This window comes from Mirounga leonina, unplaced genomic scaffold (genome assembly GCF_011800145.1).
Source record: "Mirounga leonina isolate KUSES-001 unplaced genomic scaffold, KU_Mleo_1.0 Mir_151, whole genome shotgun sequence".
Taxonomy (NCBI): Eukaryota; Metazoa; Chordata; class Mammalia; order Carnivora; family Phocidae; genus Mirounga; species Mirounga leonina.
In genome coordinates this window covers 104,922,781-104,942,997 of record NW_023270377.1, presented here as the reverse complement: position 1 = coordinate 104,942,997, position 20,217 = coordinate 104,922,781, and the positions used below count along the sequence as shown (strand labels likewise).

Below are 20,217 nucleotides of genomic sequence, written 5' to 3'. Positions count from 1 at the left end.
CTCTGTTTTGAAATTTTTTCCAGTCTTCACCCCAGAAAGACCTCTATGAACCCTCATCCTGGGTTTCTCCATGACCTGCTGGTTCCTCTTGCTCTCATTTCAGAAGCTGTAAACTGTTTACATACAGAGCCACAATTTAATTTTCTTTCATGTTTTTTTTCCTCTCATTTTATCTGATTGCTATTATTATAATGATGATCATTATTATTAATAATAATAGCAGTAATTATAGATGATGTAAGCTGTTCTATCTGTTACCATGGAAATCACCACTCAGAAGAAAGAACAAACAAAAGGAAAGTTAAAAAAGGAGAGAGAGACAAGAAATAATGCTGATTAATAGGACCTCATTCTACACACATATCTGTCTCTTTGTAGGGCCAAAAAAATGTGCAATTTTTCTATCACAATGCTTCAGAGGAAGGAAAGTCTACAGATTGTCAATACCCTGCTTAATTGAACTTAAATCACTGTGGGGAGCTGCTTATAGTCCTTTGAAAAGTGTGCCAATTCACTTATGCTCCTATTGTAATAAAGCAAGTCTATATTAAGGTCCCTGGGGTCACTTCTGGTACAGTTATCTATGTTGACAAAGTGAATTTTCTGTGCCAAGGGTAAAGACAGCCTAAATAATCCTCAAACCACTGCCTGTACCACTCATTTGCCATCTACACATGTACAGCCTAGTGACATCTCTTGTCATTTTGCATTGATAGTTATATAATTTTTCATATGTTTGCACCTTATCTCTCCATTTGAATCACAGGCAATGACTGCTGAGTAAATATCAGCTTGGTAAGGGCTTCTCTGGTTAATGGAGGCAGATGCAAGGGAGAAAAGCGAGGGCACTGGGATTGGCAGTCTCGGTCAACACTACCAGCTCAGATTCCTGAACACTTGCAGAGACACTTTATCTCCCCAAGCCTCAGTCTTCTCATCTGTAAGCTGGATATAACCCACTGTGCAGTGATGATGTGATAACGAAATAAAACACACAGCGGAGAGCTGAGCACAGAGCTTCGGTACCAAACAGAAAATCAAAGTCCACTGCTATCAACCCTCCTGATGAAGCCACTTGGGGAGCATCTGAAAGGATCATTTAATTATCAGAAATTATGGGAACCTGTGCTGAGGGTGTCAATGCTATGTTCTCTTCAACCTACAAAAAGAAGAGGGACAATTGGTGTAAAGAAATTTCCAACTCTTTAAAAAGCTTCAAATTCCATCAGGAGCTGTTTTCCTTCCCAGGTGGATCCATCAGCTGCCTGTGCAAGAATCCATCCATGCCACACTAAAACCACTGCAGACACGGCTGCTTTCAGTGTCTGGCCTTGTGCTGCTGGGGGGAGCACATTACCGGTTTATGGCCCCTGCTTGGGCCCCCGCTCACCATGCATTAGCTGGAACACAGACACCACAGCGCAGGGGGCATTGGAGAGTGGGGCTGGCTCCTGGCCATTACCGCTCCTCCACCTGCCTGCGCAGGCCACACTTTATGACTTCCAGACAACATACTTGACTGTGATTTATTCTCCTACTTCACTGGAGTCTTTACTTTTTATGTACCTTTTTTGGGGGGTTATTTTTCTCTTGCCTTGCTTTAAAATAGGCAGTATGATCACAGAGACCTGGGAAATCTGTTTTATGGTCGGGGGGTGGGGCGCTGTTCACCTGACTCCACACACATTGTGTCATAGATGATGATTTGTTATTCACTGGCTTAGTCAAGAAAAATGTATTAAATGTCTGGAGTGTGAAGAACATTATTTTAGGGACTGGGAAGTTAGGATGAAGGGTACAAGGGGACAAGGGTACGAGGTCCAGAATGCCTGGACCCTGAGCTCAAGGCTTTCACAGGTGGTTCTGGGAGAGAAGTTCACATGGAAGATAAGAGCCTGGCAGTGTGGGGCATAGGTGCAGGTGTGGACAAACCAGGTGTGCCCACCTTCTGGGCAAGGGAGAGAAGAAAGGGGCCTCCACACCAAAATCACCTGATGGGAAGAGGGCTATGGGGCTGGTGGACAGGCTTTGGTTGTTGTTAGATGTATTTATGAAGTCTTTAGTAGGAGTACCTTTGTAGCAGGTACTGTTTTGGTTTATTGTGAGGAAAAAGCTGGCCCTCACAAAGATCTAAATCCAGTCCTATGTCTAGTACTTACTAGCTGAGTGATGCTGAACATGCTCTTCAACCTCTCTGAACCTCCCTTTCTCAAAATACAAGCAAGAAGTGATCTCTACCTCACAATTCACCATGTGGATTCAATGAGATAAACATTGAGACAAGATAGCCCAGGATCTGGGACACAAGTACAGAATGATTAGTTTCCATCCCTTTGTTAAGAAGAGCTAAAGTAGCCAAGATTGAATTCAGGAATCTGGAAGAACAAGAGCTGACTGCAAAGGTCTTCCCATAATCCTGAGAAGGGCTATCCAAGGGTAGCATTTACATCTCCTTTTACAAGGTCACAAAGAAAGACTTTAGTAAATCTCAGACTGTCTAGTACTAGATTTCAAGGATCTTATAATCTGGTGCTATAGGTGATTGACAAAAAAGTAACTCAAAGAGGAGCATGAAATTATTCATCTTTCTTTCAGCAGACATCTCTACTCTGGAGCTCATCACAGTATGAATGATATTGCCAAATCACCAGTGTCTTCTCCAGTGGGAAGCCTCTTCTAACTCCACCAGCATCCTGTTTTGGTCTTGCTCAAGAACCATAATAACAACTTTTTTATTCAAATCTCCCTGCTAAACTGTAAGCTCTACAAGGCAAAAGGCGATCTTGTAAATTTTGTATGTTGAACACTTGACCTGGAGTGGACATTTACTTACCATGGAACTAAACATCCAACCGACTGCCAGGATTTCACTGACTCTAGTGACAGCTCCTGAAATCAGCAGGAAAGTGATATAGGATCGGAAAGTATGTTTAGATATGTACTTGAAATTCTGCTCTGTAGCCCAGAATATCTATTGCAAGAGGAGCATATTGAAGAAAAAATTCAGGGGCGCCTGGGTGGCTCAATCGGTTGAGCATCCAACTCTTGGTTTTGGCTGAGGTCATGATCTTGCCATCATGAGATCAAACCCTGCATCAGGCTCCACATTCAGTGGGGAGTCTAATTGGAATTCCCTCTCTCCCTTTCCTTCTCCCTCTGCCCTTCCCCTCCCATGCTCACTCTCTCTTTCTCTCTCTCTCGCTCAAATAAATAAATATATCTAAAAGAAAGAAAAGGAATTCAAATAGCCATCAAAATGTTTCTGAATGAATAAAGCATAGTTAATTGGCAGAGTGAAATACTATGCACTCGTAATAAAGACCACACAAGACCTTTCTAAACTGATTTATACTGTGTTCCAGGAAGTACTGTTAAATGACAAGATCAAGGCATCAAGGTACAAAAGACTATGCTACATTTTGTGCAAGAATAAAGAAGCAATTAAAACACACACAGGAATGATAAACCAATATAAATGATGACCTATGGGGTGACTGGGTGATAGACTCTGGGGAGGGTATGTGCTCTGGTAAGCACTGTGAATTGTGCAAGACTGTTGAATCTCAGATCTGTACCTCTGAAACAAATAATGCAATATATGTTAAGAAAAAAAAAAGAAGAAGAAGGTAGCAGGAGGGGAAGAATGAAGCGGGGGAAATCAGAGGGGTAGACGAACCATGAGAGATGATGGACTCTGAAAAACAAACTGAGGGTTCTGCGGGGGGGGATGTGTTAACCTGGTGGTGGGTATTGAGGAGGGCACATTCTGCATGGAGCACTGGGTGTTATGCACAAACAACGAATCATGGAACACTACATCTAAAACTAATGATGTAATGTAGGGGGGATTAACATAAGAATAAAAAAAAAATGATGACCTAGAGAATATGAGTAAGAAGAGGGTGAATGCAATACAGAGAGTAAGACATCTTTGGTCAGCCATCTTATAGATAATATAAATATAAAAGTATATATTATGTAAATATATAAATAGAAGTATATATAAAATATATATATTTAGTTTTTATAACATGTAAATATTTTGCAAAGTCATTAATTAAATATATAATTAAACAAAAAGGATAAAAAGAGACTAACCCTAAAATTGAATAATTTTCTAAAGATTTATTTATTTTAAAGAATGAGAGAGAGAGCCTGCATGAGTCAGGGGAGAGGCAGAAGGAGAGAATCCCAAGCAGTCTCCCCACTGAGTGCAGAGCTGACCTGATGCAGGGCTTGATCTCAGGATCATGACCTGAGTCAAAACCAAGAGTTGGATGTTTAGCCAACTGAACCACCCAAGCACCCCTTAAAATTGAATATTAAGCAACAAACAAAAAGCCTAACTGTATATTAAATAGATAAAAGAAACACCAGTAAGAAAATATAAATTCAAGTAACTTTTTAATTAAGTATTCTGTCTAGCCATACACCCTTGGTAGAATATATTCTAAGAACTAAAATTAAAATTCAGTAAATGTTACACTTTACTCTGTTATTGGTAGTGATATGGCTGATGTGACTCTGAAACTATTTTGTGTATATTGCTAGGTAGAACAAATGAGTAAATATATTGGTATTGTTGAGACAAGTTCTTACTGTGAGAGAAGAGAGATATATATGGAAGTAGGAATGATGAGGGACACAGTTGCACACACACACACACACACACATTTTCAAGTTCTGTCCACTGAAATGGACTAGAAGTAATAAGCAAACCTAACACCTAGATCCTAATTTCCAAATACCATTTGCTACAAAAATGTGTCTTTTGCTTCTTTGGGAAACAGCAGAGTCTGGGTCTAAGCAAGGCAAGTTCAAGGTAACATCTGGTGCTAGAAAACAAGGAAGTACTCCAAGATTAATGGAGACAGGTAAGAAAGACATAGGAGCAGAATTAGTGGGACCAGGACTAGCTATATTTGGGGCAATTTGAACATCAAAAAACATAATGATAATAGTAACATTTTAAAATGAAATAATTTGAGTCTAGAGCAACACAAGAGAGGTTAGGCAGAGCAAGGAATAAAAAGCTTTTCTGAAAAAAACAAAAAAAAGGAAAGCTCTTCTATAGAGAAGAATGCAAAATCACAGCAGAAAATGTAGAAGGAATTATAGGATTAGTAAAATAACATTTTACAAATTCCAGTGTAATAGCATATGGGTCAGGGTCATTTCTGGACTGGGAGAAAATGAACAGGAATTGGATATTCACTCAGTGTCTGCATATAACCCCACAGATAACCCACTGATCATAAATCACCTTTACAATGCAGAGATCTGACAGAAGTGTTTTAGCCAGTGATGGGGCTGAACCTCCCCAGTGTGCCTCCTGGTGGCGTCCACTGAAGAGGTCAAACATCACCCATGAGGTTTTCTACCAAAGTATTCCAACAACAAAGAAATTATCAGAAAAAAATCCAAAAAAAATATGGCACATTTTGCTTAACAAGTCGTTGGTACTCTTCAAAAAGTTAATGACAAAAACTATACAAAAGAGATGGGTTGGGGGAAAGGGTTTTCCAGTTAAAATAAGCTAAAAGGATATGACCATCAAATCCAACAGCTGGACACTCCTTGAATCCTGAATAGACATATCAAAACAAATGCTGCTATAAAAGACAATGTAGGGACAAGACAGACTATATTGGAGAGTTCTGATTGAATTCATGTTTATGTTCTTATGCATGGTTTTGGTATCATGGTTATGTAGGATAATATCTTTGTTCTTAAAGATATGAGCAGAAAGTCTTTAGGTTTAAATTATCAATATGTCTACAACTTACTTTCAAAAAGTTCAGGAAAAAGAAAATAAGCATTTCATACCAGGAAGAAGGGAAGTGGGGGAGGGGGGAGAGAGAGGGAGAAAGAGATAAGGGTGGTACAAATGTGCAAATGTGGCAAAATTTTAACATTTGGGGAAGCTAGGTGAAAGGTGTATGGGTGCTCATGTTAGTGTTTTCTGTAAGTTTGAATATTTTAGAATAAAAACTTAAGTAGAAAAAGATAATGCTTTGCACAGTACTTCTCCTGTAGTAAGTGCTTGAAGAGATTCTACTATGCTCCAACAAATTCATGTGCATGTGCCCTATACCAACACACACATGGCTAAGAACTAATTAGCCAAATAATTATCAAATAGCAAAAATTAGTTTCAAATTCAATCATTCGCACATAGTAGCACATTCATTTTCAAGTGCATATTTATTAATACTATTGAATTAATTTTCAGGAGTGCTTTCAGGATATCAGGTGTTGTGCACTCGTAAAAGTTATTAGTTATTTGCATTACTTCATTCCCAGAAACCAGAGTCAAGATTTCAGGGGCTATAGTGGTAAAAATAAATAATAATAACTATCATGTATTAGGTATGTAATACCAGGCATTTTTTTCTTATAGGTTGCATCAATTATCTCATATAAGCCTCATAACCACCTTAAAAATAAGTTCTATTACTCATTACAGAAGAGGAAACCAAGAAACAGGGAAGCTGAGTAACTCAACAACATCACCTGAATTGACAAAACTAAGAAGCACCAGTGCTTGGATTCAAACCAAGCCCAAACTCTTAATGACCATGCTACATTTGGTACATGGTTGCCTATTACGTGAATTGAAGGAGGGACCATGAGAATTGTGACAGGCAAAGAAGAAGAGAAAGGGATGAGAACTTGGTCTAAAGAAGTTGGTGAGGGAATGATATTCCAGAATAGGACCAGGAACAAGACTTGAGGGCTGGACAGAATACTGAGCTGGCACTGTTAAATCCACGGGGAAATTGTCTCAATGGACAATCTAACCAGTCAACGTCTCTTACCAACTTCTCCTTGCAAATACATATAACATACTCAAACACTTGCATACTGAGAACACAGGGCTGATGGGTGCTCCCTTGACTTGAGTAATAGGAAAAAAGCTTCTAGAGAATGGCTCCCCTGATTCCCCTACTTCACAGAGAATGGAATCACAAGCTGCTAGCACATCTTGCCTCTTTTATTTTTTGGAATGTCTAGACTGACTTCGATTCATCATCTCTCCCTAGAATCCTGGGTTCAGAGGAAAAGTGAACAAGAGCAAGCAAGATTTCTGGGAAGCATGTTTACTCCTACTTGTTATTTCACTCTTCCAGACAAGATAATTGTCCACCTCGATGGTATCACTGCATCAGAATTACAGGTGAGCCAGGGGCCCTCAAACAAGACCAAGGGTCCTTTGACATCTGCTCATTGCATCCCCGCATCCATGACTTTGCTGAGCTCAACAGGATTATTTTTTCCCTCTCTTTTTCCCTCTCTGCCCAGCCTTGGGACAACTATCTTTCAAGGTCAAACTTAAGTCCTACATCTCCCACAAAGCCTTTCTTGATCACTCCTGTCTCTGAATTCCTTCAGAATCTAGGTCTTTCTATGACGATGGCATTTGCTGATGATGGCTTCTATTTCAGAAGCTCTTTGAGAATGCCACATATTGGATTGAGTGTATTAAGCACATTATTTATTTAATTTTATTTTATCTAAACATCAGCACATTGATGTAAGAGTAACTGATCATCCCTATTATACAGATGAGGAAATTGAGTCACTTAGAAGTTAATGTGCCTGGGATTCCATGGCTGTCAAATCTACAAGGTAATTGCATGACCTTAAATAGAATGACTTAGATAAAAGTGCTTTAAGAGCCAGAAGTTAAATATGAGATCCTTGGGCATAGAGGTTAGTGGTTTATAGTAGATTGTATAGCACTGAGCACAAGGCAGTATCAATAAATACTGTTTGATTGGATTGTGCCTGATCTCCACAGCACCGAAGGGAGGGTTTCGCCAGGTCTCTGCAATAAAAAATGTGCTGTGAAAGGTTCACCAGGAAAGCATCAGGATAGGCCTCTGTGTTCAGGTCTTAAGAAGAACTGTTTTTTTAGTCACTGACCAGACCCCTCTTGGAAGTGGGAGATGAATAAGGACAGGCAGTTGTTAAGAGTTAAGCACTATGCTAATCACCTTATGGAGATATTTCCCAAAGTCTGATATCTTTAGGTGCTTATTAAAAATGCTATTTCTGATCACTGTCCTAAACCTACTGAATAACCATTGTTGGGGATATCCTAGAAAATATAATTTTAAACATTTATCCCAGGTCATTCTTTGGGGAAATAAAAATTAAGAACCTTTGTTTTATATAATTCTCATCTAATATTTGGAAAACTTTGAAGGGCGGGTATGATGATTCCCATTTTACAGATGAAGAAAGTGATAATCAGGGAGGTGAAATAGATATTATAGAGACCTCATTCCATCAAGGTCACTTCCTTGGGGAAATTTCCACTGTGATATTGACCGATGGGTGAGGGCAGAACAGGCCAGGGGAATCCGGAGGAAGGGTCTGTTTGGACACATGGGTCTTTCTTTGCCTGTGTCACTTGTCCTAGGGACCCAGGGATAGGAATCAGACCTAGCTCAAACTTCTGGCCAACATATATCAAATTGTAAGACCCAGGACAAGTGATTCAGCTTCTCAAGATTTCAGTGTCCTGCTCTATAAAATGGAAAGAATGGTACATTCTTCACATGATTACCAAGAAAACTGAATGATACTCTAAATGTAAAGTGCCTAGTGTGGTGCCTCATATCAGTAGATGCTCAGTTAAATGTTTGCTGTTTCTACTACAAAACCCAGCTCAGAGGGCAGCTTTTCAAGGACATCTTCTCTGACCACCATCCCCAGTGTCCTTGGGCCCCTTGATTCAACCACTGCCTTCCTTGTAATATTTCTGAACCATCTATGGCTTCTATTTTATTTTCTGCACCATGTGTAAATAATCTGTTTACAGCATCTGTCTCTCTCTTCCAACCGTGAGTTCCTTGAGGACAAGGACAGACATTCATTTTGTAAACTTGTCACCTAACTCAGTCGGTTCTCGAAAGTTTATGTGAATGGCTTAATTTCTGAATGACCAACTGAATAACTGACTGACTGACTCAAAGAATGAATGAATAATGTATAAGTAACAGCGCACATGAAAAATAAATGCAGAAGTAAATACATGAGAGAATTAATGAGTAAATAAATGAGAGATGAATAAAGAAATGCAAGAAATCAGTGAGTGCATTAGTAAAGTGTGTGTGTGTGTGTGTGTGTATGTGTGTGAGTGAGTGAATAAGCAAATAAATGAATGAAAAGCACATTGCAGTCACCTCCTATCTTTTGTCCTGAGCCTTCTGTTCTCATCCATGTGGTTGGAGTCAACTGGCCGTGCAAAATGGGTCTGTGAAAGGAATTTCTCTAAGTGCCTGTTAAAATTCTTGGCAATTCAAAGGTGACAATGCTTTAATTTCAGGGTAATGCTGCAGCTTTATGACTTAGTAGTTTTATTTAATGGCCCAATTTAGCAGGAGATTATGCCGTCTGCCACTAGCCCAGAGAGACCACTTTAATGCTCATGCATTCAACACAAGCAGATCTGCTCCCTAGCTTCGCATAAGAGACCAGCCTTCTGGAAGCACTATGAGGTCACCACGCCTTGGCTGATAGCATAAGATATCAAACAGGGAGAGAGATACTTCAAAAAAGTTTCCCTCCTCTGAGCTGTTGAATTACCATTCTTCTTCAGCCTAAAACAGTCTTCTGGAAAACACTTAATTTATAGAAAGCAAATTGTCCCTCTGAAATATAAGCAACAATACCAGTATTATTCCAATTAATTAAACGGCTAGTGAGCCACAGCGCATATGTCACCCATGAGTGAGTCTCAAGCAGGAAACGGTGCTTGTGCTACCTAGGGACGGGGACACAGCTTGTGGGCTCCTCCCCAGGATGAGCTGATCCTGCTGCCCAGAGACACAGTGGACATGTTTCCCAGGGAAGGGGAAAGAAGAGAAGGAGAAAGACCTATGGTTCCTACACTACCTGCTCTGTGTCAGTCACTCTCTGACATTCTTTAAATGTTAGCTCATTTAATTGTGTACATACCAATCACAAAAAGCTGTTATCATCACCCTTCATATACACAGAGAGGAACTGAGATACAAAGATTGAGGGCCTTGCCCATGGTCCCAGGACAATAATTATAATAGATATTAAATATAATAATTTGAAGGATGTAATAAGCACCAGGAATTGTTCTAAGACTTTTAATTAATGCAAATGAACTCACTTACCCTCACAACCATGCCCTTCAAAATTGTAAGCCATGATTAAGGAGCTTGGAATTTGCACAGGTAAAAGAAGGGCATGGGGGAAGGCACGGTTAGACCCATGTTTTCAAAAGATCCCTCTAGCTGTTGTATGAAATATGAATCAGAGTGGGTAAGGCTGAGGACTGGGTGTTGTTTTCTTTTTTCTTTTTTTTTTTTTTTTCCCATAAGGACAGGGGATTATAAACTCTGTGGACTTGGGGGACCATATCTTAATCATTTCTATATTCTTAGTGCCTCATCATTGCCTGGTCCAAGCAGACAAGCGATGCATACTGATTTAAAGTAAGAGAGGAAAGAGTGTTTCCTGGCCTTTAGGATCCTCTGGTAAGACACAGAACACACCAGACAAAGGAACGGCTTTAGGTTCTGATAGCTATAATTGGAATCCTGTTTCTGTAACTTATTAGCCTCATTAACATATTTGCAAAGTAAAAACAACTCCAGGTACCTCACAGTGATATGTCTTGAACTAACCCAGAACCCAGTAGATATCCGACACAACTGTATGCAGTCCATAATCAAATAACAAGTTTTTGGCAAACGTACTTTTGAAATGATGGCCATCTAACTTATGATGAAAGACAAGGTTTCAATTGTTCTTGTAGAAGACTTAGGCAGGGATGTTAATTCTTCCTTCTTGTGCCGTGTATGTTTGCGTGTGTGCGTGCATGCGTGTGTGTGTGAAGTGCAATGTTTGGGCTAGAAGCCAATGGGGGATTCCAATAGGAAGTAAAAGGGCAGAACTTTACTACAAATGTGCAAGACAGCAGCAACTGAATTCTACTTCTCCTTGTTGTAAAATACAGCTGCAGAAAATTAATAACATTCTAATAAACTCAGGGAGAGATAAATGTGCTATAAGTTGGTTCCATTCAATGTCATGGGTAACTCTTGTTTCCTATACACCGACAGACCCTTGTGCAGCCCATACACAAACTGTCAACTCACAGACATTGCTCTAACTTTAACAGCAAGGCTGTTAGGCCTAACTGAATGGACATGTTTCTTTCTGTCAATAGTCTGGATGATAATCTATTACCTGCAATCACACAGCACAATTATGTGCAGGAATATTAGAGAAACTTCAATTGCAGCTTCTCTACCTACTCCATTATGCATGCTTTGATGAATTTTAATGAAAACAGAGCCTGCTGCCAAAGAAAGGAGAAACAGAGCATCATAATAACGAGAGTGATAAGATATGGAGACTTGTAAGGTGGTTTGCAAATGATTATGAGCTGTTTGAGAATGAAAAACAAGTTTTGCTTTAGAGATTTGATAAAACATTCCTTGTAAACTCCTTGCAATGCCTGATGATTGCTGTGCAGGTCTAGATACAAGAAATTGGCATTGTATCCATCAAGAGAGAAAATAAATGCATTTTTGTTAGTGGTTCTAAACAATTTTACAAATCAATATGCAATTCTACTGTACAGAGGAAAAACAGCATATGGCTGGGAAACATCTTTTAACATGTTGACAAGAAGCCCTGTTAATATTAAAAATGGCAAAATGGAAACTGCGTAAAATGAGCTTAAATGTCAAGTTCTAAGGAAAATGTTGTCAGAATGCCCCACATTTCTAATTCTGCTTTATCAATACTAGAGGCTTCCCCTCACAAATTCTTCCTCCAGGCTCCTAGAACCTCAGAAATCTCACGGCACCTGCAGAAGGAGCACAGACTCTATTGCTGACAAAAGGAGACAGCTATCTTTTACAGCTAGGATGATCATACAGATATCATCTCTACTAGGGCAACAGTGAGAGAGAATGAGTGCATGATTAATAATCACACCAGGGTGTTTGGTTACCCAATTTCATGACCATTTGCTTTTTGTGGCTGGGAAGTTTGCATATATATTCTAATCCTCACATTAATCTCAAAGGCAGCCATTTTTAACATCTTTATTTCACTGATAAGGAAACCAAGATCCAGAAATGCTAAATGACTTGTCCAAGGTCACACAGCCGGAATGTGCCAGCACTAGAATCTGAATTCATTGTGAATCCAAAACATGTGCTATTCCCACTGGTCATTCCTGTGTTTGAAGAAAAGAAGGGATTTGAGGAAGACCATCAATGAGAAGTCTTAGAGGCTATGGGGAAAATGTGGGTACTTGCACTCTTGGATTTGTAGAAGACGTTGCATGTGGTAGAAATGATTCAAACCCAGTTAAATCAGACATTGGGAGGCAGTATCCACAGTACCAAACTGCTATTGATTCAATGGGACAGGACCTGAATCTAAGATAAATTAGCAAGATTAGGAAGAAAAAAGGGGAAAGGTAGAAATTAATCTTCAGTTTGGCTGGGATTTCTCAGAGTTCCATTTACCCTGAACTCATTGGAGCATGCATAAAGCAGATTCAGGATTCATCACACTCTGTCCCTCATTTTCCATCAAGGAGTTCAAAGATCCATGGGAACTCACAAGTAAACACTACTGGTTACAATGTAGTACGATTGATGTCATGTTGGAAATATACCAAAATGAGAGGAGAGCCAGAGTAGGAGCACTAAACTATTCCCAGTTGTCTAGAGAAAAAGAGCCAACAGGATGTGACTATAAATATCTACCCATATCTATATCTATCTAAGTCTATCATCTCTCTATCAATCAATCTATTAATCAATTGTAAGGAATTGGGTCACAAGATCATGATGGCTTTGTAAATCCAATGTCTCCAGGGTAAACCAGAAAGCAGGAGACCCAGAAAGAGTTGCAGTTGGAGTCTAAAGGCCATCTGCTGGCAGAATTTCTTTTTGCTTGTTAGAGGTCAGTCTCCTTTCTACCAAGGCCTTGAACTTATCAGATGAGGCCCATCCATGTTTTGGAGGGTAATCTGCTTTACTCACAGTTCACTGATTTAAAATGTTAATCTCATCTAAAACAAACACCCTCACTGAAATATTAATGATAATTTTTGACCAAATATCTGGGTATCATGGTCCAGCCAAGCTGAAACATAAAATTAACCACTGCACTGAGCAAAGCAGGAAACACCTGAGAAGACTCATTCTTTTACCTTTCAACACCAACTTCCTGCACAGATTTCTCAGGTTTTTACTAATTTCAACTACTTTCTGCGCCCTGGTCTTTCTCCATTCCTATCTTCTCTTTTATATTGATCCCAGTGCCTGGAACTCCCTTACTTCCTTATGACATCTAACCCACTCTGCAAGCTCACCTTACATGAATTTTCTTCCAGTAACCTAATTCTGAGTCCTCCTGGATTTCTTGTTGTCTTGAATGCACTCCTCCCTACTTGCCCAATTGGATTGACATGGCCAAGGATGCCTACAGACTTCTCATCATTGGCTAAAATTATCCACATCCAGGACAGGAGATTTTTACAACCAGGTAGTGGCATGGGGCCCAGGTGTCCCTTTTATCAAAACATTATATTTTAATATGCCATAGTTTCCCTTAGTGGTCTCTGTGTCCCTCAATTATTCACCATCTGAATGACTTACCAACTTTTAATTTGTTAGTTCTCTTTGTCTTTCATTCAATTTGTGTTTCTCACATTCATCTTTTTAAAAAAATATTTTATTTATTTATTTGAGAGAGAGAGATAGAGTGGGGGGAGGGTCAGAGGGAGAGGGAGAGAGAGAATATCAAGCAGACCCCACTCTAAGCTCAGAGCCCATTATGGAGCTCGATCCCATGACTCTGTTATCATGACCTGAGCTGAAATCAAGAGTTGCATATTCAACCAACTAAGGCACTAAAGCACTCCTCTTGCATTCATCTTAATTTCACTCCCATTTAACCTGCAAAGGGAGTACTTTCTTCTTCAAGTTAGAATCTATTGAACAAATCCATGCTTCATATATTTGCATGCTTTGTGGATTTCACTGATAGCTCCTGCCTCACTACCATCATTGATCCTTGATGAATTCTAATCATTTGTTTCCCCAGACTTCTTTGCACAGTTCTTTAAACAAGCTAACCAATATTTTCCTTTTGCTCCCCACCAATGCACTCTCCATCTGTCTACTGCCTCCTCTGTACCCAGGAAGGCTGATGAAAAACATCACATCAACAATTGTTCTTGCCTTCTGAAATCTAGCTGGGTTTGCTCGGTGGAGACATAGGGAAGAGACTGGAAAGAACAAGGAGAGATGGAGCATTCCCCAAGCTCCTAGTTAACTATTCCCACACAGGAGAGCATAGTTCTCTCAAGGCACAGCTTCTCCACACGCTGCCCTCCTTCCCACTCTGGCAACACTCCCTCCCTTCACCTTTATGGGCCTGATGGTGGGAAAAACCCCTCTGTTACTAGCTCTGCTCTTACCCTTCCCATAATTTCCTTTTGTAGGCTCACGCCTTTGTAAACAGTCCCTAATTTGAGCAAGCCCTTTGAGTGTCCCACTGTCCTGAAGATAACAGTGCTAAAGTCCTTGAATGATATGAGGATGGCATCTTCTGGCTGGTGCTCAGAAAGTGGTTCATCTTTCATTCAGGGACAGTCAACTAGTCTGCATGCTCAACAACTGTCCATCATAAAACATTCCTTCTTTTCCCTGCAATTGACTTAGTATATTTCTTTGCTGGGAAACTATAGTTCATATTATGGACTTTCAACAGCTTTTGCTTGCCCCTACTCAGGTAAATGTGATCCTTTTCTACTTATTCAGTTTGATGAATTTCTCAGTGTTCTAAAGTCGCAACTCATCTTGGTGAGTTTGGTGGCCCTCACAAATATGCAGGTTCAGGGGCCGCAGGAATGCTGTTCCTGACATTCATTTGTTCTTCCTGGAAATGCCCTGCTTTGCCTTCTTCTGGATAGCTCCTACTCCCCATCCAGATCTTAGAAACATGCATTATCTGCCTACCCAAAATACCTTCCACTGTACAGGAGGCTCGGTTAGGTGTCCCTCCAGTGGGCTCCCAGAACACTATACATACCCTGTCATGACCCTCATATTATAATTGCTGTTGTGTCTTCTCCATGATTAACCTGTGAAGGAGACTGAAATGATACCATTAAGGGTAGAATTCTGTCCAAAAAATACATGGAAGTACTAACCCTTGACACCTGTGAGCATGACTTTTGTTGGCGATAGGTTCCTTGCAAATGTAATCAACTTGAGATGAGATCATACTCCATTAGGGTGGATCCTAATCCAATATGACTGATATCCTTATAAGAAGAGAAGAAACAGACGCATGAGAGAAGAAGGCTACATGGAAGCAGGATGACAATCTGGGGACGCAGTCACTGAAGCGCTGCTGCTAAGGCCTAGGAATGCCCAAAGGTTAGGCAAGCCAGCAGAAGCCAGAAGAGGCAAGGGAGGATTCCCCCCTATAGGGTTCAGAGGTAGTGTGGCCCTGCAGCACCTTGATTTGGGACAGAATTCCAGCCTCCCAAACTGTGAGACATACACTTCTGGGTATTTTTAAGCCACTCAATTGGTTGTAGCAGCCTGGAGAAACTGATGCAGACACTATTTTGTATCTGTTGCAGTCTTCACAGTGCCTGAAATGTGCAAACTTATATTGAGCTGAACGGAATTATAAATCTTATACAGAGATGTTAGAAGTAGGCCAACTGTGCATTCCTGCAGAAACTTATCTTCTTTTATTATTTTTTAAGATTTTATTTATTTATTTGACAGAGAGATAGAGAGCACAAGTAGGCAGAGCTGCAGGCAGAGGGAGAAGGAGAAGCAGGCTCCCCACTGAGCAGGGAGCCCAATGAGGGGCTCGATCCCAGGACCCCAGGATCATGACCTGAGCCAAAGGCAGATGCTTAACCGACTGAGCCACCCAGGTGCCCCAGAAACTTTTTATCTTCTTCATCCATAATTTCACTCAACACTCCACAGTGGACCTTCCCTCTCTCCTACCTGCTAGTACCCTGGTGAACCGACTTAGAACACAGGCACACTGTCAAAATGTGTAGAGGTTCAGATTCAGTCCACTTTATAAATAAGCCTAATCACCCCCCTTAGGTTACTCCCATAAATTGGCATACTGTCCCCATGCAGAGATCATGCTGCCTTCCAGTGAATGGGGCCATTGCTTTGTGAGTGTTTGGGAAGCTCATCTCCCCAAGATCACCCTCTGCTAGGTGAGATGCACAGACATAAATCTCCTGGGAGGGGTAAGGTGCCATCTGCAGTATAGGAATGGGAAGCTAATGTCCACCCAGGGCACATTGTGAAGAAAGATGCAGTTGTGATTAGAATTTACTGTTTTCCAATCTAAAACCTGCCCTTCACCCTTACGACATCTATTTGCAAGTATCTGTAGATTTCTTAGGAGAAACATCCCCTGTTCTGTCAAACCTCAAATGATCTCTCAGGGAATTCTAAATGAGGAAGGCCTGTGAGACCACCTTGCCCCACATCCTTGTTTTAGGATCCCATATCTTATTTATGTGCAACTAGGCCAGGGACACTCAGCTGACTGGTGCAAGGTGCAGACAGAGAACCCAGGCCCCCTGCCTTCCGGTGCCATTTACACTCTCTGTGTGATTACCCCAATAATGCAGCTGAAGAGAGCAGAGAAGAGCAACTTTGTGTTTTCAGAAAAGGGGGTAAACACAGAACGAGTCTCCCTCCCACCCCACCCCACACTGTTCTGTTCCCTCTGTTCTGTTTGTCCATTCTCTCTCTCCCTCCTCCTTCCCTCTCTTCCCCAGGCCACTTCATTACACTTTCACTGGTGTCAAAAGTCATTCATAGTTAAGAACATTTAACAATTATAAATAGAAAAACATGTGGTTGATTATCATTATATTGATGTATTAAAATGTGTGTCAGTTAGATGAGAATTATAGAATTTATCCTGTACTGAGGTTTGCTTTTATTTTTACAGTTCTTTTAGAAAAACAAAAACAAAAAGAAGGAAACCTATGTTTTGCAATAGCACATAACCAAAACAGCATATGTAAAAGAAATGCCCAGTCACACATAATCAAACCTATGAACTCCAGGACAACTCCGAGGTCCTGATCCCTTCAGTATTACATCAGCAAAATAGCAACCTTTAAATACAAGTAAGCATTCCTCTTTAGCCATTCCTGGACAAAATACCATACATTAGCCCCAAGAGAAGTCTTTCCAAAGAGGCAGGGAACATCATGTAAATGAGACCTATGAATCAATTATACCCTCTGTGTCACTGTGCTTACATAATTTTGAAGAGTTTAATAATTTTAAGCCATATTTAATGTATATATTTTAATCTCAAAGTATATTTTAATGATATAAGGGCAAGTCTATGCTTATCTATTAAATTCATGATTTTAAAATATATATTTAAAAATATGTACATAGAAGAAACACACATATGCATTCACAGAAAAAAGAAATCCCAAGGAAATCCTAACAATAAAATAACAATGGCAATCTGTGGATTGTGGTTTAAAGGTGACTTTAACAATTTCTTCAGACCTTGCTTTTTTCGTTAAATTTTCTATAATTAATATTGACTTATTTTATAACAAAAATAAAATCAGTTTAAAGCAAAACATAAGCAATACAAAGTATCCAGTTAATGCTTGAGTGATATAAATTATTACTGCACCAGAAGGTTTTGTTTGCTTCCTGAGTCTTGACTATTAGTCCCAGTATTTATTACCTCAAGCAAGTCATGAAATTCTCATATTCTCTTTCCTTCTATGTAAGATAGAGATAAAAATATCTATCTCAGGTTTTTATTGTGAGGAGTGTAAGAAATGGTATTTGTAAACTCTCAGTTCAGCTCCCAAAGTGGGTAGGAGACAAGCAATCACACCTGATCTCTCATCAGCAGGCATTGGTCCCCTTGCCCTTATTCTGCAGCCAAATCACTTCCTCTGTTTTTTGGTAAAGGGTAAACCAGGGACAGTTTGCATCGGAATCACTTAGGGGACTCAGTAAAATGGCATTTACTGAAATCAATTTCTTAAGCTAGAAAGTCTGAAATTTTAACAAGAATCACTGGAGCTCCATGTGTTAATCACATTTTGAAAATAAGATCCACGGAGAAAACTAGTTCTTCACCTATAGGTTAACGCTATATGTTACCATAACGTAGAAAAGAAAACAGTGTCACAATTTCTAATTGTGTTATAGGGAAGTTGAGAAGCAGCCAGCATATATGCAGTTTGGAGAGATGAAGTTTTAAGGAAATGCAGTGAAATGCATCTAATTCTGTGTAACTAACATCTTCTGCAGAAGAAGTGTGGTTGTTTGTATCCGGTTGAACAAATGGCTAAGTGCCCATAATCACCAGTTTTGCAATGGTTTGCTTGCATTTCTACTTCTGATAGTACATGGCATTTTTCCTGATATTATTGCCTCACAAATGAGAGTGGCTGTGTCTTATTTTTCTGCATATCCTCAGTGCCCAGGCCAGCCTGTGGCTACAGAAAGAGCTCGGTGAACGCGCTTGCCTTGTTGCAGGGAAGCCTGAAACCTGAGTACTCAATGAGCCCTAATACCCTCCTACTTTTCTGCTTTATTACAAGATTCTGTTGTCATTTCCAAAGGCCAGAGCTTGAAACAAACACACACAAATGTGTATGTGTCAATTAATGACACTCACAATGGAGAGGGTACTTGCATTGCTGTATTTTTAAGGAACTGTTACACCAGGTTTTGGCTTTGAGGAATTATTTTTCAGAATAACTTAGTGATCGTATATTGTTTTTAAATCTGTGCAATAATTAATTCTTACTATGACTTTCTGCACTTAGAAAGGAGTGGCCAGGAAAATGCAAATAGCTCATTTTTCTTATTAAGCATCTATTGGATAAGTAGCCTGGCCAATTCCTCCAATACTCATGATTGTGTCTCATCTTCAACTCTGGGAGGAAGGAACTACTTTTCCCATTTCACTGATGAACAACTGAAGCTCAGAAAGCATATGGGATTCACACCTTCCCCGGAGCCAGACATGAATCACACTTTCCCACTTCCTGAGTCAGGGTTCCCTATTGATTTTGAGTTTTGTTTTTTGTTTGTTTAGTTGTTTTTCTTTTCTTTCTGCTTTTGAGTTTTAAGAGAGAAAATGTCCTGGCCAAGCTCTAAAGAAAATGCTTCAGAGTTAATTCTTGGTTCAGCAGAATGTGATCAAGACCATTAAGTCTTCCTCTCTAATGAAGATAACCCAGCTGCCAATTTCTATTATTTACTTAAATAACATCCCCCCTACACAGAAGTTGGTTCTTTAAATTTTTATTTACACATATCCCCTTCCAGTGGTCTTCTTTTGCTGTGTACCATCACATAGCTAGGTTAAGAGTGAGTAGGGATTCTGATCCTTACCTGTGATGTTGCAATACACTTGGAGGGGTCCCAGTGGCCCGCTGCCATCAGAGTCAATGTAGAAGAAACCAGCTGTGTTCCCTTGGTGCCTGTACACCTCGCAGGATTGCTCGTAGAGGGCTAGAAAGACACAAAGACAGCAGAGATGAAGGTTTGCTTGGTTTTACATGTCACTTTAGAGAGATCAGTAACTCCTACTAATATTACTTTCATTGTTGATTCCTTCCCCTTCTAGAGCCTTGATTTCCCACTTCCCCCACCCAGGTCTTCGCAATCCAGTGTCCCAATACTTGATGGAGTTGCACCCCCATTCATCCTGGCATCCATTCTTCTGAACCACTGAGTTTACTTCCCCCCAAAAATCTCCCCTTCCCTCAATTGTGGCCCTTCTCTGTGCTGATGTATGAGCCCCTATTCTGTGCCCACACAGTGTACTGAGCTAGGATCATCATATACTGTTCTGTCCCAACAGTGGTCACAGAAGCTGTAAGAGCAGCAGCCCTGTGCTGTGTGATGCTGTATTCCAGCACCTGGCACAATGCCACATTCAGAGTAGTTCAAAAATGTTTGATTAATGAATGAAAAACTGAATGAATATATATGGTCATGAATTTTTTATTAATAAAATAAAATGGCATTATCTTATTTCTGTACATCCAGAGCTCAGTACGGTACCTAAAACAGAGCAGACGTCCAATCCAGTTGAGTCCATTTTGACTTAACAACATTCATTGAATTCCTAATATGTGTCAGTAGCGTGTTT

General features: G+C 40.1%; 1 protein-coding gene across 1 annotated transcript in view; it reads right to left on the bottom strand.

Moving 5' to 3' along the window:
- The window catches only part of CNTNAP5 (contactin associated protein family member 5), a 632,291-nt gene that overhangs the window by 259,411 nt on the left and 352,663 nt on the right, over window positions 1–20,217 (bottom strand). The window contains exon 10 of the mRNA XM_035008223.1: window positions 19,455–19,574. Coding sequence (XP_034864114.1) covers window positions 19,455–19,574 — 120 coding nt within the window. The remainder of the gene's footprint in view (window positions 1–19,454; window positions 19,575–20,217) is intronic.